Genomic DNA, 23,703 nt, shown 5'->3' with positions numbered 1-23,703 from the left:
AGTTTTATCGCGTATCTTCACATAATTTTCAAACACATTTTTAGTGATCACAGAATATCCCACCATATAGATGTATTATAATTTAATGCTCCCATTACTAGACTTTTAGATTGCTTTAAGTTCTTGTTACCACAGATAACACCATGATGAACAGCCTTAGACAAACACGGGTATGTGTCCTGTTTACAAGGTATATTTTAAATCAACCCCAAAGCCCACAGGAGGACTAAAAGGATTACTTAAATGTTTGCTTTCATAGGTCTCTTTGCTCAAACTGATATTTTCCTGAAATGTATGAGAAATGAGTGTCTCAACTCCTACAGGGCTATAAACAATTCTGAGAAGCCCTTCTAGCCTGCTCTCACTAACAGGCATGTAAGCAATCTAAGAAAACAGCAGCATGATTAAGGAAATAATATGTTCCAGGACAAAAGGGAGCTCTCTTCTTAAGGGGAGGAAACTTACAACAAGAAATGGAAATAAACAGCAAATTTCCAACATGATAAAGGGTACAAAGAAACAACACACAAAAAAGCCCCACAGCAAACTCACAGTTAATGATGAAATCCTGAAAACACATCTTTTACAATTAAAAACCAGACAAAAGCACTGGTTACTCAACTCTTCCAAAAGCCCTCGCCAGCACGAGGAGCCAAAACGAAGGGAAGAATCAAAACTCCTGCATAATGCAGAGAACCCAGAACACACATACCAATTAGAGGAACAAGTAACAGAGAGCTGAACTTCCAAGCCGGTGCTTACTGCAGTATGCAGAAAGTATAAAGTACCCAGGATCAATCTAACAAACAATGGACCAAACCTTCAATGAAAAAAATCCCGACTTTCTGAGAGACGTCAAAGGTATCGTTCCTGTGTGTGTGTGTGTGTGTGTGTGTGTGTGTGTGTGTGTGTGTGTGAGAGAGAGAGAGAGAGAGAGAGAGAGAGAATCACATCTGGGTGAAACCTGCAGGCTGGTCCGCAGGGCGGGGCTGCAACGGATTGGGGAAGAGTGAAGTTACAGTGAGTCGGACAGTGCGGTGCTGGTGCTGGTTGAGCAACACCGGCCAGGGGACAGAAGGGAGGACAAAGGCGAGGCCACGGTCACGGAGACGACTGCTAATGGAGAAGCACCACAGATCAACAGAGAAAGACAGCTTTCCCAATAAATGGTGTTCAGACAGAATACGGCTACAATAAATTAAGAGGAAAACTGGGCCCCTACCTTGGAACACACATTTGAAGCAATCCTAGGTGGGCTTAAAACTCAAAACCACCAACCTTAGAGAAGACAAGATAACAGATTTTATGATTCAAAATGCCAAACCGTAGAAACCTGACCACATGGAAATGTAAGCTTTGTGCTTCAGTGACACCACGGGAGAGAAGAGGCAGAGGTGTCACACTCCTGACATGGTCAGAGGCAGGGAGAAAAGAGACTGAACCACCCAGGGAGGAATAGGAAACAGATACAACCAGCACGGCACAGGAGACAGGACGGAGCAAACAAACGGAGGAACAGGAGCCTGGCCTCACTTATGATCAGGATGGCACAGTGATAGCTCAAGAAAACGCCCCATGGGTGTCTGAATGGTGAGCAGGACTCGGGCCCAAGGCTGTGGTGCCTCGTGTGGCATTCTGCTCACGGTGGACTCGGGCCAACACAATGGCCACACACAGGTAGGTCTCAGGCTGCTCCAGGGTAAGGGAACACGGCCTGGCTCGGAGGACACAAGAGCACAGTTCTGGGTCTACTGTGTGCAGCAACATGTAAAACTCACAGTACCTGGTTTAGGAAAACATACATAGGAAGTAAAACTGGAAGAAAAGCAAGGAAGTCATACTGCACCCCTTCTGGAAGCAGACAGGAAGACCCAGCAACTTCAGAGGCCACAGGAACGTTCTGGTTCTTAATTCTGGGGATTGGTATTTCTGCTTTTTTAAATTTCTTAAACATGTTTTTTAAATAATCTTTTATATCTACTCAGTATATAATTTTTAAAATTCTGGAAAAAAAAAAAGAGATGGCAGCCTGATGACCTTGTAGCAATGTGTCCACATACACAGCGCACCAGGCTTCACAGGTCTTTGCAGCTAACAGGGAACAGCTTTCCATGAAGACACCAGACCCCATCACTGTCCCCAGACTGGCAAGCTGTCCCCAAAAGGCTCAGGACCACAACTAGCAGGATCACCAGGTCTTAGGGTCTATAAGTGAGTCATTCTGCATTCCGAAACGTGCCATACAAACATATCTCGTAAGACAGGAACTTCTGGGGAGAAGATTAAACCTTCACAGAGGTCCCGAGCATGGTGTGATTTTGATGTGTGAATGTTTAATAATGGTTTAAAAGTATTTATTCAGAGTACCTGATGCACACAGAATTTGTGTACGGGCAAAATCTGTGTTATCAAGCCAGAAATTGTTACTGAACACCACAGGAGAGAAGAGACAACAGATTCTTAATCAAGACTCTTTGGAAATGTTTCAAGAATGACATGGAGAACCTTTTCGCAGAGCTCCTTATTGTTCCACTCTGAGGCGATGCCTGAGCGAGCTATCACAGGCCAGCCTCACTGTGTCTCTCCACTGCCACCAGCCGAAAGGAGCAGATACAGCATCAAGGCCTGCCTGCTCAGCGAGCATTTCCTGACAGGCTGCTACAGAGCCAAGACAGGCTGCTTGCTACCATACTGACCCAGTCTTCCTGGCACAATGACAGTCCCCGCCCCCACTACCCTCAGACCATGCAGAAGCTGAGATTCAGAAGTAGAAGGCAGACCTTCATTCCAAAGAGCTGAGGGGAAGACCAGGGGCAGGGACAAGACCCTCAGGCCCTTGCATTTTTCCTTTGCTCGTCACCCACTGCCACAGACACCCACAGCAGGAAAGACCCAGCTTCAGACAGTCTCAGTCCCACTTCTAATCCCCAAGGAGGTGAAGCCTTTGTCACAATCATGCAGTGTCTAGCCTTCAAGTCACCACCAGGATGAGGCCCTGGAGCCCCTCAGCTCTGGGTGCTCTCCTGGGTGTCTGACATGTCCCATAGGTAGTGGGGTGTGTCCTTGGCACTGAATGCTATTCAGCAATGAAAAGAATGAAGCACTGCAGACTGCAGGCATGGATGAACCATGAGACACTGTTAAGTGGTGAAAAGTTAAGTCACAAAAGACCACACACTGTAGGATTCCATCAAGGAAACCAGAGAAAGCAAATCAGCGGTTGTCAGGTGTTGGGGGGACTGGGCTGTAACTGCTAAACGATGCAGGGCTTCTTTTTTGGGGACAAAACTGTTCTAAAATTAGACGGCGGTGATGGCTACGCAACCCTGCAAATATCCTAAGAGCCCCTGAGCTGGGCACTTCAGTGAACTGTGTGATGTGCAAACTACATCTTGATAAAGCTATTTAAAAATACAGCCTTGTTGGAACAATAAAAACAAATAGAACAATGACTAGACACTGCTTAGTGTCTAGTCACTGCACACACTGATACAAAAAGAATGCTAAAAGAATCAAATCATTTTAAAGAAACTGGATCGTCACTCTCTCTGGGCTTTCACTGCTTGCCTATTTTCGGGTCCAGGCCCCTTCTGCCAGCAAGTCTTTGAGGCCTAAGTGCAGTGAGACCACAAGTAGAACTGTGAACCTAGAACTTGTTACGTGGTAAAAACGTCCTTCAGCAATGGAGACGAAGTACTTCTCAGACATATGGAAGCAGCCCTGTACCACAAGAAATAAAGGCTCCTCCGGAAAGAGCAGTGCCGGATGGAAACTGGCGTCTGCCCAGGACGGGGGACAGGCACAGAGCCGGACTGTGACCACAAACAACTCCCTCGAGGCGGGCGGGAACCAGGTCACTAGCCTGCAAGGAAGCACCCAACGCTGACTATCCAAACCAGATCACAGCTTTCTTTCTTTTCTGGGAGGGGGGAGGGGTGTGGCACGCCATACATCATGCAGGACCTCAGCTCCCGGACCAGGGATGGAACCTGTGTCCCCTGTAATGGAAGCCCAAAGTCTTAACCACTGGGCCGCCAGGGAAGTCCCCACAGTTTTCAATAAAAGTCATTTTTATAGTTTTCACAGGAGACAGATTTAGAAATGGATGACTGGGTCTCCTCAGGAGAGCCTCACTTCTGCCAGGCAGCTCCAACCTTCACTCCTGCTGAGGCCCACAGGCACCAATTCTCCTTTTCAAAAACTGAAAGAGTCTGTGTTGCAATGGTCTCACTTGTTATGCACCCCAACTCCAGGGCGCAGCATCCCCACTTCTGCTTATAAGCCCTGACACCACGCAACCCTGCATAGTTAACAAAAGCCCTGGAAAAGGTACAGATTCCTTATCCACAAGCTGGCCTCTAGATGACCATGGTGGACCCATGGCCAGAATGCACCAAAATTAGTAGCAGGACAGGTCAGCGTCCACATTGCTCTCCATCCACTTCTCTCTTCTGGTACCATCGCATTTTTACCTTATAAAACACATCAGGCACGTACTGCTCGCTGCTGGACTCCTTGGCATAGCCGAGCTCAGGGGCATCCTTGCAGGGCAGCAGGCATTCATCTCGGACCAGCGCCATGCACTGATTGGACACCTGGTACCCTTCAAAGTGGACCTGGTTGTCGGGGCCACCTGCAAGAGAAAGACCTTCAATGAGAATCCACTGGAGGATGTTCAAAACAAGTGTCACTCTTCATCTCGGATCTGCAGAACCAACTCCCGTGTATGTGTCTTGGGTAGAATCAAAAAAGTTCGACTGCAGCTTCACGAGAGCTGTGGGCACAAAGCCTTGAACACAGGCTATGGAAATGCCACTGCAGCTCCTCAAACAGGCCCACCAGCGACACGCTCTCTCAGAACTGGAGGTATGACTGTTAAACCTTCTCTAACACCCGTCCAAAAGCACGCTTGGGCTCTTGGATTTTAGTAACACAGGGATATGAACAACAGCGCCCCATGTTCCAGCAAATTCCATTAAGTGAATGCAGGGAGACAGATGGGAGTGAATGGGAGAAGACAGAAACTTTTCCTAGCAAACACAACGCTAGTTATCTGCACACTGCAGAGGGCAGTCCTGACCTCAGACATCTGGACAGCCGGCACATCTGCGAGGCAGGCGTGGACCCTGCCGCAGCACTTAGGAGGCCATACTCCCTGTGCCAAGCCGTGCCCTCTACTCTAACCTTTCTCAGGTCCTACTCCACAGAAACCTGCAGCAGGGTTACAGTTTGAGACGAGGGTAAAACCCATGGAGGAGGTCAGGGAGGACCAATCATTTGGCCATCTTCCTCCCCTCCGGAATCAGGGTCACACCCTGACAACTGCGATAGCTTTGGAGAATTAAAAAAAAAAAAGTTCTCAACATCTCTAACTTAGTTTCTTTATAAAAGCAGAGTATGGTACCGATCAAGGAACACCACCCATCGCCACTCCCAGGAAAGGGAGAGAAATTATGCATCTGAGCATCTCGCACTACCAAGAAGGACAACTCAGCCCAGATCTGAAAGGACTCTAACTGTAGATCTTATTATAAGTGATTTACTACCTTACAGTTTTAAAACCTGTCAGTAAAGTGCCAATTTCAGATGCAAAAATTCCACGGACAATCTGTAATTTCCAAATTCTCAACAACAGGTATGACTCAATAACTGAAAGTACAGGCAGCTCCTGACTTGGAAACTATTTATAATTCTAAACTGGTACCAGTTCTTTGGGCTCATCAAATAATTCCCTATAAAAATAGTAATTAAAGGGGTTAGGTTACCATGGGAGCCCATGGAAGCCTAAAACAACAGTGCTCACAAGAAGCAGTTCTGAAAATCTGCGGAGGTGACTTTTGTTTTTCTTAACGAAGTGGGGCAGGGTGGGGCGGGAGCTGCTAGTTTTAGCAGGCTAGAGTCAAAGGTGCCGGATGTCCTGCTGGGTTCATGGGAGTCCCTCACGGCAAAGAACCGCTCCACATCACACCTGGCCTTGAAATGTCCTGTGCACTCTCCTGTAGGCAAAACTCGCATTTGTAGAGACCTGGGATTAGAATCAACTGCATTTTATACACAGCCACAGAAATAAACACTCATAGCTTTAACAGCGTATCATCTATGAACAGGATACCATATAAGCTGAGGAAGGGCCCTGCCTGGCTCAGAGTTCTATGGAGGGCTGCTGGCTGAACGTCTAGGAACCATGTCACTGATGCCTACACAGGGCCAGCCCACAAGGCTGGCAGCCCTCCACAGTGCTGTCCCCAAGCACTTGCTGGCTCATGGAGTGTACTGTTATCACACGTTCCTTCACTATTATTTTTCCTTAATGTTACAGTCATCCTACAACTCTGCTTTCTTTTTAGAATCAGGTGTGTAGGCTGGTATATTACCTATGAACTTTACTTTCTGATAGTAAAGACGAGTCATAAATGTACTAAAGAGGAGGTATCAGGTCTAACAAGTTTGAGAACCACCGGCCTAAATGCCTAGACCCAGAATCTCAGCCTAAATGAAGCGAGTGGGGGTTTATGTGTTGTAGGGAGTAGAAAGAGAATACTTTCCTCCCCTGTGTCAAACAGAAAGCTGGCTTGGCAAAATTCTGGTAATGTACAACCTGTCTCTTCTCTGTTCTCCCCCTTGGCTCCTGCTGCCCTGAGTGTTCTCATCACAATAGGTTCCCTGCCCCCATGAGGCCCTGGTAGAAGGACTCTATGCTACAGAATTAAGTGTTTTCACTAATCCCTGTCCAAACTCCCATCCACTTCCTTAGGCAACTGACCCCATTAATTCACGTTAACATGTGAATGATGCTGCCATAGCCTCTTGTGCCCCAAAGTACATTCATTTCAAAGAGAAGGTGCCTGTCACTCTAAATGGATCACAAATCAAATGGATCTTAAAACTTCAGACAGCATGAAAGATGTCTTCCTTCATGATTCCCATGGCAATAGTAACAGGCTCAACTGGGATTAATAGGGGATATAGTTACTTATGGAAAAGGAAATGGCAACCCACTCAAGTATTCTTGCCTAGAAAATTCCATGGTTAGAGGAGCCTGGCAGGCTACAGTCCATGGGGTCATAAAGAGCTGGACACGACTAAGCACATATTTATTTATATGCTTTAGGATGTTTGTAAACTGGGTTTTTAAACTAGAAGAAGTGTGATAGCCATGAACGAACTGGATTATCACCTCTGTGATGGAAGAACTCAAGGCTTCACAGGATCAAGGTTAGTGTTTAATAAACTGACCAAAGAGACTGTTTTTAAGAGTTGGTTTTCCAAGTTTCAAATTCCTACTCCTTTTGAACCATATGGTCTTATACTTGGCTTTTTTCTAGGACAGCATCTCAAGTGTATTATAGATTTGGTGGCACTTTTTTACAGGCCATAATCTTTTATTACTATGTATTCATGACGTATGGGCTTCCCTTGTGGTTCACCTGGTAAAGATTTTGCCTGCAATGCGGGAGACCTGGATTCGATCCCAGGGTTGGGAAGATCCCCTGGAGAAGGAAAAGCTACCCACTCCAGTATTCTGGCCTAGAGGATTCCATGGACTGTATAGTCCGTGGAGTCACAAAGAGCTGCACATGACCGAGCGACTTTCATGACATATATGTAACATGTAATACAACATACACAATATCACAAACACATTCATCACTCCCAATAAAAGCTTTATGGAAAAGATTTCTTAAACTGACACTTCCACTTCTTCCGGTAAGCGGCCTGAGGTGACTCCTTAAAATGGTGCACTATTCACTTGACCCAGAAAACCCCACAAAATCATGCAAATCAAGAGGTTCAAATCTTCGTGTACACTTTAAGAACACTCGTGAAACCGCCCAGGCCATAAAGGGTATGCATATCCAAAAAGCCACCAAGTATCTGAAGGACGTCACGTTAAAGAAGCAGTGTGTGCCGTCCGCCGCTACAACGGTGGAGTTGGCAGGTGTGCACAGGCCATGGGGCTGGACTCAGGGTCGATGGCCCAAAAAGAGTGCTGAATTTTTACTACACATGCTCAAAAATGCAGAGAGTAATGCTGAACTTAAGGGCTTAGATGTAGATTCTCTGGTCATTGAGCACATCCAAGTGAACAAAACCCCCAAGATGTGACGCAGGACTTACAGAGCTCACGGTTGGATCAACCCCTACATGAGCTCTCCCTGCCATATTGAGATGATCCTTACTGAAAAAGAACAGATTGTTCCTAAACCAGAAGAGGAGGTTGCACAGAAGAAAAAGATATCCCAGAAGAAACTGAAGAAACAAAAACTTATGGCCCAGGAATAAATACCGCAAAAAATAAATGCAAATAAAAGTAAAAAAAAAAAAAAAACAAAAAACACCTGACACTTCCACTCATAAACAAACAAGTAACAGAAACAGTATATTCGTTTTCTCTTACTTAACCAGAGCCATCCTTCGTTATTAGAAAGGGGCAAAGGCAGCCTAGAACTCCGATCTAGAACCAAGTGAACCTGGACTAAGGCTAAGACAGTGGACCAGAGGCCACGATTCTAGTATTAACAGTTTGGGGCAACGCTGAGTTCAGGATTTCTGCCACAAACCAGAAAGAAGAATTTCATGTCTCACAGGCCCATTAAGAAAATCTATTGTAACTACATTAACAATGCAGGGCTTTTCTGGTTGCTCACCAGTAAAGAATCCACCTTTCAACGCAGGAGACCCAAGTCTGATCCCTGGGTTGGGAAGATCCTCTGGAGAAGGAAATGGCAACCCACTCCAGTACTCTTGCCTGAGAAAACCCCATGGCAGAGGAGCCTGGCGGGGTCACAGGCCACAGGGTTGCAGAGAGTCAGACATGACTTGGTGACTAAACCAACAACTGGGCAGCAGAGCAGGCTAAACACAGACTTGACATGATTTAATCCTTTCTTTCCTGTATCCATTCAGGCCTGGTGCCAGGGTGAGGCAAAAAAAAAAAAAAAGTGCCTAAAAAAGAATGCAAAGAGGAACAAAACCTATTGACAGGGTAGCAATGGTTATAATATAACTCTGCCTCCATTTATACCTGTAGCCACTGCAGTAACAAACTTGGATCCAAAATGTCCATCTGGAGATAGTCGACATATGTTGGGATGCTTATTTTGGAAGTCTCCTGCAGTGATACATTCTTCTGAACTCAGGAAATAGGTGTCCTAAGAAAAGAGAACCAGCATATCAAGTTCTACAGCATCATGTCAAAATATGCTTCTATTTCTTCTTTAGAAAACAGTAAGAACTAAACTGTGACACGTCACAAACGACGGTGAAACAAGCACCTACACTTCCTGTTACCAACCCCTCACAGAGAACCACTTGTAACCAGTAAGGCCAGAAGCACAGGGCAATTCACCTCATGGGCTGACCTATGAAAGGCAGAGCTTTATAAAGGTAAGGAGGGTTTTGATTTCCAACACAGAATGAACAGACTCAGCCTTAATTTACCAAGAACAATGTGTTGAAAATGATGTGTTCTAAAAACGTAAGCTGTGCGGGGATACCCAAGAGTGCGGCCCAGAGCTGGTCTGTAACAGGTCCCGCCAAGCAAACATCCCCACCCCACCTCACCTTATTTCGACTGTATCGAACTGTACCCTTCCGAGTATCTTCTGAGACAAGATCTGTAAATATCCAGCCAACCTGCATAAGAGAGAAAAGTACCTTCTGAGTCTCTCCCTGAAGCAGATGACAAATGCCTTCTAGCCTCTGCCCAGAGAGGAGACTCCTGGGAGTCAGTCCTTTCTTTCTAGGTGAGTCAGCTCCTCAGCTAAGCCACTGTCCAAACCAGGGTTCTCAAGCAGTACTCAGCCGACACTGGTTGAACTCCCCCTGATGCTGCCGGGTGGAGACAAGAGCAAAGGAGCAAAGCTCATTTATGTGTTAGAAACTAAGACTCAGCGCCATCTCTGGGCCCAGCACTGTACTAGGTGCAGGGGACTCTGGGCTGGACAAAACTAACAGAGTATCAGTGAAAAGGGGATTGGAGAAACAACGAGCAAGCAAATACAGACAGTGCCGCTCCAGATGCTAGGGCTTTCTCCAGACAGGAGAACATACTCCCTAGAGAATGCACTTAAAATAAAAGAAAACACACAACAGAGACTTCACCCAGCTGCTTCTCTGAGCGCCAGTGCAGGGCTGAAGGAAGCATCTGAAGGTACAGGAATCTGAAACGCCAATCCCAGACCTCGGCATAGTCAGCCTTCCCGGCACGTCCTGCTACAGCAACAGTGCCTGTCTATGCGCTCTGTGAACCCTGGCCCTCCTGTGCCCATGAATCTCACAGCTGGTTACCCTTCCTGAACCAGAACCTGGCTGGGAGGTCGAAGAGCGGCGACGGAATCCAGATACACACCTATTTCAGTCCTTCAAAGAAGTGACCTGGTGTCTGTGACCCTCTCCAGTACAACCCTGACATGAAACTCTTCAACTCCATCTCCTGCAGACATGACCAGCCAAATCAAGAGGCTTTCATTTTCTTTAAAAATGTCCAAATGAACAAAACTCCCAAGGAGGATGGCAATGGAGAAAATGAGACTTAAGGGATAAATGTAATTTAACCATTAAACAAAACAGAATCAAAATCAAGCTGAGATAAGGGCTAAGGAATTAGTGTTTGGAGAAAGGCATTTAAGTAATTTCAAGATCTTCTACTCTACCATGAACCAAACATTTATAACAAAAATGGGTTTAAAAAAAAACATTGATTTCTCTTTTCAACATGAGAAACTTTCAGAATTTAAACCAAAATATGCCCCTAAATCATGATACTGACTCCTTGTTAGAAACAACAGGAGTCTTTTTTCTTAAAATGAAGTAGTAACTTTGCTCCATAGCATTCCTGGGTTAAAAGGCACATTTCCAGTCTTCCCCCATTTATCTGTACAGAGTCTATTTCTCTCTGTCTAAAATGATTAGGAAACAAAGGATAAAACTTACATAGCTATTAATAGTGAATTTTTAAGATGTGTTCAAATTCACATTTCAACATTATCTATAAAAAGTCATCTTTATAGTTCCTAGGAACTCTACCAAAGATGTGAGATAAACTAGATGAACAGGTTCAAAAAGAAAACCCTCTGTCTTCTAACTGCCCAGAAAACTAGCAAGGCTTATATGCTCAGATGCCTCAATTACAAACAGGAGGTTCAATGAGGACTGAAGAGGAACCACCAGAATCTCCAAGTGCAGGGGAGAGAAAATGATCGGTGCAGACAGACACATGAAGGGAGAGCTCACACCCAGAAGGATGTGCCTTAGCAGACAGGTGGGACACAGAGCCTGGTGTCAGGTCCCCTGCAGCAGAAGTAGGGGTCTTGCTCCTGCTGCTTTTCCTGGCCCACTTTGAGGCAATCCGCAAGAAGTATGTCTGGTGGATTTACACATAATAGTCCCTACACTGGCATCCTTTTTTAGGCACCCAATAAATACAAGCGAGGCTTCAAAACGTGCAGGGCCTGCATCTGACCTTGAGCAGCTGGGGGTTCAGTCCCGGATCAGGCCTGGCTACGTGACACACCTAGATGTCCCCAACACAGAGCCCAGGTCCTCCCTCAAGGAAAAACAGTCTCAGTACCTTCCTCAGGCCAAGTTTGGCAGCAATTTCATCAACCACCTCGGCCTTTGGGTCTTCAAGAAGCTCCAAGCTATTCTGTGTACCAATCTGTGGGGGTATTAAAGAGAAGGCGGATTTAGAGGAGGAGTTCAGAAAAGCAGCAAGCAGCTCTGCTCCATTTCTGGTTGGTTGTCACAAAGGAGCACCGATCTCCCTTGCCAAACAGGAGATTTTCAACAGTAAAAAAAGCTCAATCAGATCCACAAGCCAAGCCCTCCAGGCTCTTTCCTTCCAGGGCTCGGCTTTGCTTTTGATCAAGATTCAGAGAACATGGAAGAGGCAATATTCAGGCTGGTTCACGTTAGCAGCTCCACATGAAACGTGTGGTTGTTCAGGACTAGAGAAGGCTCTCTACACCTTAAGATTCCTTGGTTTGGAATAGAAGTTAGTTTCAAAACTCCCTTGGATAAATAGTTTAACTCCAAGTAAACTTGGCTAGATTAGGCAAGGTTAGAGTTACAAAGTAACATTCATCCCCAGAAAAAACAGCTTTGGAAAACCTGCACACAACTTATACAGGGACAGTGCTTAGCAACCTGCATACAACTTCTACAGGGACAGTGCTTAGCTTCATGGGCAAGGCAGAATAAGAGAGCACAGAAGATAAACACACTCTAAGCCAACAAAAGGGCACCTGAAGTGGGTATCCTGTTGACTCAGCTTGGGGCAGTGGGGGGATTGGGCTGGCTCACATGCAACCTACACTGGCCACAGGACTCCACTTCTTGCAGCAGACAAAGCATGCTGAAATCTTTAATGTGCACCAAAATGCAGCTCATAAGTTAAGCATCATACTGAGCAGAAGACACAGCTATGAAACAGGAAAGTGAAGGTAATTCCAAATTGAGTTATGCTAATTGGGTATATCCTTGTAAATTAGTCAAATCCTGGCAAAATAACAAAAGAACTTTATGTTGCTGGGTATGACCCATATGGAGATGATTACTACATCCAGAGCACAGCTCAAAGTACAAACTCAGAACAAACCTAAGGATTTTTGTTTCATGACATGTGGCATCATGAGCTTCAACTTCTAATGAGCTGGAGGTTATTAGAGGTCACATGTTTCAACCTCCAGGATCCCCAATTTGGGAGCTCTGATGATGCTGTGAGTAGTTTTGACGCCAAAGGCTTCTGATTCCATTTTTTGTTCAATCATACTCTAAACAGAACTGTTAAACTACTTCATGAAAGGACCCTCCTCAAAACTGAACTGGAACATCACGTGCTTCCAAAAGCAGATCCTGCTTACAGAGCACATTCAGCACCTGAAGGGTTGGACAAGCAGGGTCTCCTGGGTGAGCACCTACTGCCATCTTCCATCTCCTTACAAGTGAACCATCACAGAAGGCCTGGTCCAACAGTTCCTCTGTGGCTCTCAAAAAGTAACAAGAATGTCAAGGGAGTAGACGACACACAATCTGTGTAAATATAGCCAGGGAAGAACTGATATCTCTACAGGAGCTACACACTGCACAGGCCACAAGGCCTGCAGTTCCAGACCCTGGTTTATTATAAAAAAAAATGAACCAGTCATGGCAAGATCTCCAGAACACAGCACAAGGCTAGAGAAGGCTCTCTACACCTTAAGGTTCCTTTGTTTGGAATAGAAGTTAGTTTCAAAACTCCCTTGGATAAATAGCTTAACTCCAAGTAAACTTGGCTAGATTAGGCAAGGTTAGAGTTACAAAGTAACATTCATTCCCAGAAAAAACAGCCTTGGAAAACCTGTACACAACTTCTACAGGGACAGTGCTTAGCTTCACGGGCAAGGCAGAATAAGAGAGCACAGAAGATAAACACGCTCTAAGCCAACAAAAGGGCGCCTGAAGTGGGTATCCTATTGACTGGTAAGGAGCCATGACTGGTTCACTTTTTTTTTTAATAAACCAGGGTCTGGAACTGCAGGCCTTGTGGCCTGTGCAGGTGTGTGGCTCCTGCAGAGATACCAGGAGTATCTCTACACACGTGTATGGCATGATGCCCACCAGAGAGAAAGGAGAAGACAGTAGTATCTATGTACCCACTTATACTAAAAAAAAAAAAATCAAACTTTGCAGATCTAAGCCAAAAATTGTTTAAAGTGAGGGATACCTGTAGGGGAGGGAGGAAATCAGATGAAAGGGAAGACGCTGTTTGTAGATCTCACTTTGCAAACATGCAAATTTCTTTTCCAACATTTTTTAAAATAAAAAATTTCAGGCATACAACAAAGTTTAAAGAATCAGTAGTGAACACCTATATACCCACCACCTAATTCAGCCTAACTTTACTATGTTCCATTTGTTCCTCTGTTCATGGCTCAACGCACTGCATTTTTGTGTTTTTGCATCACAGTAACCTGCAGAAATAAGACCCTCTCCTAACAATCTCAACACATCATAAACCAGGATGCAATACAGCTCCAGTCTTCACTTTTGTAGTAAACTTATTATATATAATAAAACAATATATTACATATACATATCACACAACCATATAGAAGTTTTATGTAATTGTACAACAAATTTAAATACATATATATAAAACCAATCCCTAAATACTGAAAATCAAATGAACATAAATGTTGGTTATAACCTGTTGGTGACATAATCATACAGAGAAGATCTTCCAGGCAACTTTAAACACAGAAACCAACTGCTGGTCCCTAGTGGGATATACCCTAGGGGACCCTACCCTTCCACCTAAACAATTCTAAACTGTTGTCAGTCCTACACCAGTGGTAATCTTGATACTGTTAGTAAGTTACATGTGTGGCATAAGATAAAGAACTAGAGTAATTTTGTGACTCTAATTTCTTAATTCCTAGGATAGGTGATTGTAGGCATGAGCAGAGGAGACAGGGAATCAGAAGAGAGCAACTGTGTGACACTTTTGGGGGAACTGACAAAAGTGGGATAAGATGGCAGATTAGATCTATATCAAAGCTCAACTTACTTAAATTGCTCAAATGTGCTTGTAATATAAGAGCGTGTCCTTATTCTTTGGAAACATACACTGAAATATTTACGGGCTATGCTCTTACTCTCCAAATGTTCTTTTTGAGTGTGTCTGAGTGTCTACAGACTGTGGCAAATGATGCAATAAGAAAAGCAACAAGCAATCTGAAAAAGGCATCCCATAGAGCCGTCAAAATAAAGCAATAGAGACCCACAGACTGTAAATCCTGTTCACGTCTACCTGAGGAGGCTCATAAATTGCAGCTACTTCAGCCCTGATACCAAGAGGAATGTCTTTGTGCTCCGTGTACCGTCCATACAAGTACCCGAAGTGCTGGTTCCCCGTCTTCCTCCAGAAGTCAAGGAAGCGGTCAGCAACTGTATGATTCTCAAACATGATGTTGTCCACATGTCTGTATTTCTGTAGAGTTAACAACAATAGGTTAAATTCAAACACTCGATAAAAAATAATTCTTTTAGCACAAACCGTTCATAAGTATCTTTCACCTAGCTTTTTAAACACACAGACTTTAAAAATGTGCTCTGCCCTTAAGACTACTTCAGATTTTAGCAGGTAGAAGGGGTAATGGTGGGATTCCTCAATAAATTAATTCAAATTTATCTCACTGGGGGACATCCCTAGCAGTCCAGTGGTTAAGACTCTGCACTTCCACTGCAGGGGGGAAGTGTTCGATCCCACATGGGATGTCACCTAAAATGCAGGTTTTCACATTTTCTAAATCAAAAAAAGTTTTCAAAAAGAAATTAAGACAGAAAGAAAGAAAAAAAGAGAACTAGAGTGATGGATGGAAGGAAGGAAAGAAAAGGAGAAAGGTTCTCAGACAGTCCAGGAGATTATGGAATTCTAAGCAGCTAAACACAGGCTGGTAGTGGCCAGGGAAAGATGAGGTGAGCTATTCTTGGAGGGCTGGACGATCAGAGTGGAAAAAGCCAGAATAACTACACAAAATTTTCCCTGAGTTCCTTCTTGAGCCAAGGCTCCTTCCTGAGCTCAGTTCCCTCCTTAACCTGGCTTGGAAAGATGTCCTGAGCTAGTCCCAGGACAGTTCTGTTCATAGCTGAGCCATAGCCAACTTCCAGAGCCACAGTTTCTTAAAAGGCAAAGTCACAACCACTGAGCATTTTAAACAATCACCAAGAAAAGTTTGCCTCCACACAAGCCAACAAGACAGAAAACTGAAGGCTACCCTCTATGCTTGAAGGAGCTAGAGATCTTTCCTCAGCCATGAACACAAATATACTGCTTTCTGCATCCAGATGGACACAGACATCTCACCTGTCTGTTCAGCGTGATGGCACTCGGCTGGCACTTAGTACAGATGCCGTTAGGCCATGGAAGGTGTCCCTCACACCCTGATTTAATCTTGCAACTGATGTTCTCCAGGGCAACAAATTTCCCCCTGAACAAGAAAATGCAACTTAATTAAACATTACAATGGTGAAAAGTTTAGCAGGAGGCTGGAAATAAAATGTAAGATACCTTACACTTCCTGAATAGAGTTCTTAGGAGCCAAGCACGTGGTAGCAACAGCAGGGAAAATGTGCTAAAATTTATTCTAATGGAGTTCTAGCTTCTGTCCGGTACACTTAAGACTGTACAGGATTCAGAACTATTTCTAACAAAAACAGTTTGTTTTCACTATCACTAACATCTATGAAGATTTTCAAGAGTACTGCTGAATATCTAGATTTAACCTATGCCTCAGAGAAAATGAAACTCTTTTTAAATTTCATTGACTTAACAGAAATATTTACGTAATGAGTCTAGTACTTAAGATTTCTGTACAGAATTCTTATCCATAGAAAAAATGTGATTAGGATACATAACAAATATCGCCACTCTGCTTTTGGTCAGTGAGGAAGTCCTGGGCCCCACTATGGACTTGGGGTGAGCTTGCACGAGTGCCTGCAACCTCCGTCGCTTTCCTGTTCACAAACAGCCCAGTGATCAGCACTGTCCCCACAAGCCAGTGGCATCACAAAAATGATGGCACTTGGAAGCAAGGGTTACCACCAAGGTTATGTGTTAACAACAGCGATGAGCGAGCCCTTGACCTAGACTGGCAAAAGGCCAGCAGACCTCAGCACACTCGTGCTCTGGTCCAGACAGCCTCAGAGCTTACCCCACGGACAAAGCAAAAATAGGCTTCTGGTAGATTTTTTTTCCCCTTGCCTAAGTTTTTTTTTAAGTCATTTCAGGATGTCAGCAGGCTGTCAGAGAAAAACTACAAGCAGGCAAACATGACATTCTTCATGAAATGTTGCTGACTTGGGTTCAACCACCGTCTCCTCTTGCTGCACAGACAGGAATCATAAAATCCTGGTAAGACGTCCGTTCCTTTTTGGTGAGGTGAACACATCAGCAGGATGGGGCTGCATGACTTGATGTAATTCAGAAGAAATCAAAGTGCTCTCAGCTTGCCACTGTCACAGCTGCTCTCTAAGAGCCAGCTGTCCCCGCTGCCTGCCTCCACCCTCACTGCCCGCCTGGCCGAGCCTGCAGACAGCAATGCTGAGGCACCAGAGGCCAAGCCAGGGATAACACCCTACCTCGGCCTTACTATGGCTGTGAAGTTGAGCTGCTAACGAGGCAGGCTCCAGGGCAAAAGGATGACAGGGGCTATGAAACAGGGGAGCCAAGAGGATTGAGGGGAGGTGGTTCAGGTTTTCCAAAAAGCAGAGGGAAAGTGGGCTCAGACTCCACAGACACAGGACTGGCCACTGTCATGCCTCATCTCATCCATTTTCGCAAACAACTAGCTGCCAGAACACGGCATACCCGAGAGAAGGTTGCCAAGGTACCCCGGGGCCGTCACAGCAGCCACCGCCAGCCGGGCCTCTGCCCATGCACTGGGCACTGCGACTACAGCAGGTACCAGAGTCTCCACCCACCTGTTTCCTCTTCTAGAATCAGAATAAGATTCACAAATTCAAACAATGCATGCCCAGACTCTTATCTTTACTTTTCTCACTCATATGCCAAGGGGCTTTAAGCAACATGTGCAAGTGACAGAAAATTAACTTCTGTGCCCCAAAGCCACATGGGTGCCACCCCCACATTCAAGCTGCTTACTTGTCAGCCCCTCCAGTCAGCTTCCGGATGTAGGCGTGGAAGGACATGTGCTTCACGGGAGGCTCCAGGTGGTTTAGGTAGTCCTCATCAAACGGCTGCCAAAACACACCGTCAACAGAGTTACGCACCTGCGACCGGGGTCACGGCCACAGCCTCCACCTGCCAAGCCCTGAGGCAGGTGGGCAGTAAGGGAGAACTGGTGCTGGGTCCTCACTATTGTTCTAGGTCAGAACCAAGTTTTCTGTGTACCAGTTATCTTTAAAAGATTAAAATTAATCTCTATTAAATATAAAATGATGTAAGTCAAGTAAGTATCAAGTAAGTTTTGCAAAAAAAAAAAAAAGCCACAAGATAAAGCAAGAGGAGCCTCATGAAGAAAATCAGGTTGGCCTTCATGCCGTAAATTCAGTGTTAACCAGTCACAAGTCAGCATTATTACGGTAACTCTCAATCTCACCAGGACAAATCAGTAGAGACGTGAGATTCAGGGCAAAGTAAATCAAAACGATGATGAACACAAAAACCGCCAGGCCCAGCTTTGTGTCAGGTTTTAAAAGGACTGTCCAGGGAACCCAGTGTAAATGCTGCCCCTTTATCACAGCAATACCCTGTTCCAGCTGTTCATAATCCACCCAGAAGGTCACTCCCATAAATAAAGGCTCATCCTCTCAGTGCAGCCTGCACTAGGGGGAATATGAGGCCCAGGGCAATAAATAGAGAAGTTCCTTGAACCACTCCAACCCAGCCCAGGGACTCAGAGGTGTGGAGACAGCCCTGGGAACTCCCTCTGCGTGGACTCTCACCTCGAGAGGAACGCAGTGCACGCACTTCCCCAGAGGCCCGTGCCGGCACCTAGAGCACAGGGGAGAGAAACGCACAGCGTCAGCACGCGCTCCTCCGCCTCCCTGCATGCTGATGCTCACAATGCACCTCATACCTAATGCAATGCTGCCTCACCCACGCGAAATTATCTGAAATGGTACATGGTGAAGAGCTTCTAACAGTTCAATATTTTGGTGTGTATTAAAACTGTTGACCTGTGCATCAAACCTGTGATTCCATGGATATTAACTGCTTAAAATGACAAAATCTAAAAAGAAAAGTGAATGAAGTTAAAGTTAATTTAAATAAAAATGTTAGGTAAAGACTAAGAAAGTTGGTATGTGGATGTGGCAAAAACCCTGAAAATGGTACATAAATAGCTCAAGTATGGAAAACACCCACTCTGCATGCACATTTTGGAAAAAAGGATGAAAGGATCACTTGGCTTTGTGGGTTTCAGTCTGCACAGGGTAGGACAGTGGGGGTGTGGGAGGGTGGCGAGGCTGCTGACGGGTGCAGTCACAGCACTGTCCACGCGGGGTGAGCTCTCAGGTGCACCTCGCTCTGTATTTCAGAGCAAAAACCGCCTGGACCTCCCAACAGGCAGGCTCTTCCAGGTAATGCACACGGAGGCACACGAACTCTGAAAAAGATTTCTAACGAGGCCTCACAAACACTGATCAGGGTGGGAGCAACCCTGGATCCCTGGGAGGAATGCAAATAGGGGCGGAGAGCTAACTGATGGCCACAGCCACAGAGTGGTTCCATGCCAACTGCATCTCAGCACTCTCTGGGGCCCTCTGATCGGAGACATACAAGTTCCTAATGCAGCATGCTGAATTCCAATATCTCAATGCCATGCTTGCAGAGTGATGCAGTTACACACTCCACTGCAGAGACAACTTTCACTCAGTTTTACATCAGAGTGTGAACTCAGATGTTTCTAACTAGTCTCCTTACAAAGGACAGCCAAAAATCTAAAATAAACAAACGTACACAAGCATAAGCACTTTATACAATCCTCAATGAAAAGTGAACATTCCGAAGGGAGCAGCACCTTTAGCAAATGAAACATCTCCTAGAAGAACGCAAAGAGCGCACTGAGTATGGGAGGTTGAGCGTCGTCCATGAGAATTAAACCAGACGATGTGAATGAGGACCTGTGCCGGCAGGTGCTGAGGTCCCACCCCCTCCATCCCGTCACACTCACTAAAGCCCACTCTGCATGTGCATCCAGGTATTTCAGGGGCACACCACAGAGAGGACTTGGTTTAAGGCTCCTCCCTTCTTTCAAATCTCTTAGTTCTCACCACTTAAAACGTTTAAAATACATGTGGAGCACAGTTTGAGATTCAAACAATGAGAAAAACCTCACAGTTATAACTTAAGTGAGATGTAAGTTGAAAACAGATGGTCAAACTGGAAACTTACATTTCTTCATCAGGACACATTACAGACATTTCACTTGACTGACCCTGTGGCCCCGAGGGCACTTACAGCTGCGGATCGCGGCTCCTGTAGATCTTCCCATCCTGCCTGCTGAGGTACTGGTCAATCTCATCTTCCACCACATTGGGAGCACCACAGGCCTTCAACCCCTGAGGGGCTGACGTCTCCATCTCAGATGACGGTCCCGCAAGGTTCGAGGGAAACAGAAACAACAGATCTCCATGCCTGTTCAAACAACAAATGTTAAGTTGAGGCTGTCTTCTTTTCTCCACAACCTGAGCTGCACAGAAGATCAACTCATGTGAAAACCTCTGATGCCTGCGAACAGCCAACACCAACCACCCCAACAGCCTAGACAGCAAGGCTTCCAATTTTAAGAGAGTAGAGTGCTCCTTTCCTGTCTCCTCTGTGCCTGTTCACCTTATCAAGGCCAGCAGCAGGCTCTCTGGACTGAAACATAACTTCCTTACAACCAGACTGCAGGATCTATGCTGCACAGGCACAGACACACCTAGTTTCACACAGAAGACGCACGACCTCAGCAGACACTGGAGCAGCACAGCCTCTACCCTCGTCCTCCTCCTGTGCTTGGCGCCCACTTCCCCTCATTCCTTCCATGGCCCTCTCTTTAGCTCCCTCATTTACCTCCCTGGGGCATCTTCCTTTCACTTCTCTCTACATCCACACATGTGTCCCTAACATGCATGTCACTAATGTACAACCCTGAGATGATTAGACACACACTTTTTGCATTTGCTGTTCCCACACAATCCCTCCAAAGATGGTCTGCATCTAGTCAATGTTCCGCGGTGAAACCACCCCACAGTACGCTTTGCTGCTCCCGCATGACAGGCAAGGCTCTTGAGAGACCTGCCACCACCATGCCACCAAGAGATGGCACAGTCTCCCGGCCGCAGGGCAGATTTCCCAGAGAAGGTACATTAGACTTTAGGAGTTTTATTTGTTCTTAAAGCTGCTGATGTACTGCTTTCTACGATAGTTCAGTTCAGTGGCTCAGTCGTGTCCAACTCTTTGCGACCCCATGAATCACAGCACGCCAGGCCTCCCTGTCCATCACCATCTCCCGGAGTTCACTCAAACTCACACCCATTGAGTCAGTGATGCCATCCAGCCATCTCATCCTCTGTCGTCCCCCTTTCCTCCGGCCCCCAATCCCTCCCAGCATCAGGGTCTTTTCCAATGAGTCAACTCTTCACATGAGGTGGCCAAAGTACTGGAATTTCAGCTTTAGCATCATTCCTTCCAAAGAACACCCAGGACTGATCTCCTTTAGAATGGACTGGTTGGATCTCCTTGCAGTCCAAGGGACTCTCAAGGGTCTTCTCCAACACCACAGTTCAAAAGCATCAATTCTTCGGCACTCAGCCTTCTTCACAGTCCAACTCGCGCACCCATACATGACCACTGGAAAAACTATAGCCTTGACTAGTCGGACCTTTGTTGGCAAAGTAATGTCTCTGCTTTTCAATATGCTATCTAGGTTGGTCATAACTTTCCTTCCAAGGAGTAAGCGTCTTTTAATTTCATGGCTGCAGTCACTATGTGCAGTGATTTTGGAGCCCCCCAAAATAAAAGTCTGACACTGTTTCCACTGTTTCCTCATCTATTTCCCATGAAGTGACGCGACCAGATGCCATGATCTTCATTTTCTGAATGTTGAGCTTTAAGCCAACTTTTTCACTCTCCTCTTTCACTTTCATCAAGAGGCTTTTTAGTTCCTCTTCACTTTCTGCTATAAGGGTGGTATCATCTGCATATCTGAGCTTATTGATATTTCTCCCGGCAATCTTGATTCCAGCTTGTGCTTCCTCCAGGCCAGTGTTTCTCATGATGTACTCTGCATATAAGTTAAATAAGCAGGGTGACAATATACAGCCTTGCCGTATTCCTTTTCCTGTTTGGAACCAGTCTGTTGTTCCATGTCCAGTTCTAACTGTTGCTTCCTGACCTGTATATAGCTTTCTCAAGAGGCAGGTCAGGTGGTCTGGTATTCCCATCTCTTCCAGAATTTTCCACAGTTCATTGCGATCCACATAGTCAAAGGCTTTGGCACAGTCAATAAAGCAGAAATAGATGTTTTTCTGGATCTCACTTGCTTTTTTGATGATCCAGCAGATGTTGGCAATTTGATCTCTGGTTCCTCTGCCTTTTCTAAATCCAGCTTGAACATCTGCAAGTTCATGGTTCACGTCTTGCTGAAGCCTGGCTTGGAGAATTTTGAGCATTACTTTACTAGAGTGTGAGATGAGTGCAACCGTGTGGTAATTTGAGCATTCTTTGGCATTGCCTTTCTTTGGAATTAGAATGAAAACTGACCTTTTCCAGTCCTGTGGCCACTGCTGAGTTTTCCAAATTTGCTGCATATTGAGTGCAGCACTTTCACAGCATCATCTTTCAGGATTTGAAACAGCTCAACTGGAATTCCATCACCTCCATTAGCTTTGTTCGTAGTGACGCTTTCTAAGGCCCACTTGGCTTCACATCCCAGGATGTCTGGCTCCAGGTGAGTGATCATACCATCGTGATTATCTTGGTCATGAAGATCTTTTTTGTACAGTTCTTCTGTATATTCTTGCCACCTCTTCTTAATATCTTCTGTTTCTGTTAGGTCCATACCATTTCTGTCCCTTATCGAGCCCATCTTTGCATGAAATGTTCCCTTGGTATCTCTAATTTTCTTGAAGAGATCTCTAGTCTTCCCATTCTGTTGTTTTCCCCTTTCTCTTTGCACTGATCACTGAGGAAGGCTTCCTTATCTCTTCTTGCTATTCTTTGGAACTCTGCATTCAGATGTTTATATCTTTCCCTTTCTCCTTGCTTTTTGCTTCTCTTCTTTTCACAGCTATTTGTAAGGCCTCCCCAGACAGCCATTTTGCTTTTTTGCATTTCTTTTCCATGGGGTGGTCTTTTTTTTTTTCATGGGGATGGTCTTGATCCCTGTCTCCTGTACAATGTCACAAACCTCAGTCCATAGTTCATCAGGCACTCTATCTATCAGATCTAGTCCCTTAAATCTATTTCTCACTTCCACTGTATAATCATAAGGGACTTGATTTAGGTCATACCTGAATGGTCTAATGGTCTTCCCTACTTTCTTCAATTTAAGTCTGAATTTAGTAATAAGGAGCTCATGATCTGAGCCACAGTCAGTTTCCGGTCTTGTTTTTGCTGACTGTATAGAGCTTCTCCATCTTTGGCTGCAGAGAATATAATCAATCTGATTTTGGTGTTGACCATCTGGTGATGTCCACTTGTAGAGTCTTCTCTTGTGTTGCTGAAAGAGGGTAGTTGCTATGACCAGTGTGTTCTCTTGGCAAAATTCTATTAGCCTTTGCCCTGCTTCATTCCGTGAGCTATCCCACGCCCGAGGTCAGGGGCGGCGGCCAAGAGGAACATCCCCACGGCCAAGGAGCTTAACTGGAGCAGCCGTGAAGAGATACCCCACGGCCAAGGTAAGAGAAACCCAAGTAAGACGGTAGGTGTTGCAAGAGGGCATCAGAGCGCAGACACATTGAAACCATAATCACAGAAAACTAGTCAATCTAATCACACTAGGACCACAGCCTCGTCTAACTCAATGAAACTAAGCCGTGCCCTGTGGGGCCACCCAAGACAGGCGGGTTATGGTGGAGAGGTCTGACAGAACGTGGTCCACTGGAGAAGGGAATGGCAAACCACTTCAGTATTCTTGCCTTGAGAACCCCATGAACAGTATGAAAAGGCTTTCTACAAAGGCTGCCATGATTCACACTGCAAAGGGCAATATT

At 45.4% G+C, this 23,703-nt stretch overlaps 1 protein-coding gene across 1 annotated transcript in view; it reads right to left on the bottom strand.

The window, feature by feature from the left end:
- NPLOC4 (NPL4 homolog, ubiquitin recognition factor) overlaps positions 1-23,703 on the bottom strand; it is a 52,981-nt gene that overhangs the window by 15,932 nt on the left and 13,346 nt on the right. Inside the window, exons 4-12 of the mRNA XM_069541939.1 lie at positions 19,964-20,140; positions 18,448-18,496; positions 17,645-17,739; positions 15,848-15,971; positions 14,792-14,971; positions 11,573-11,659; positions 9,565-9,636; positions 9,026-9,152; positions 4,473-4,633 (exon numbers count right to left, since the gene is read on the bottom strand). Of these exons, the coding sequence (XP_069398040.1) occupies positions 4,473-4,633; positions 9,026-9,152; positions 9,565-9,636; positions 11,573-11,659; positions 14,792-14,971; positions 15,848-15,971; positions 17,645-17,739; positions 18,448-18,496; positions 19,964-20,140 (1,072 nt within the window). The remainder of the gene's footprint in view (positions 1-4,472; positions 4,634-9,025; positions 9,153-9,564; positions 9,637-11,572; positions 11,660-14,791; positions 14,972-15,847; positions 15,972-17,644; positions 17,740-18,447; positions 18,497-19,963; positions 20,141-23,703) is intronic.

This window comes from Ovis canadensis, chromosome 11, assembly GCF_042477335.2.
Source record: "Ovis canadensis isolate MfBH-ARS-UI-01 breed Bighorn chromosome 11, ARS-UI_OviCan_v2, whole genome shotgun sequence".
In the NCBI taxonomy this organism is placed as follows: Eukaryota; Metazoa; Chordata; class Mammalia; order Artiodactyla; family Bovidae; genus Ovis; species Ovis canadensis.
Note: the sequence above shows the minus strand (reverse complement) of the source record. Positions and strands in the feature narration are given on the sequence as shown.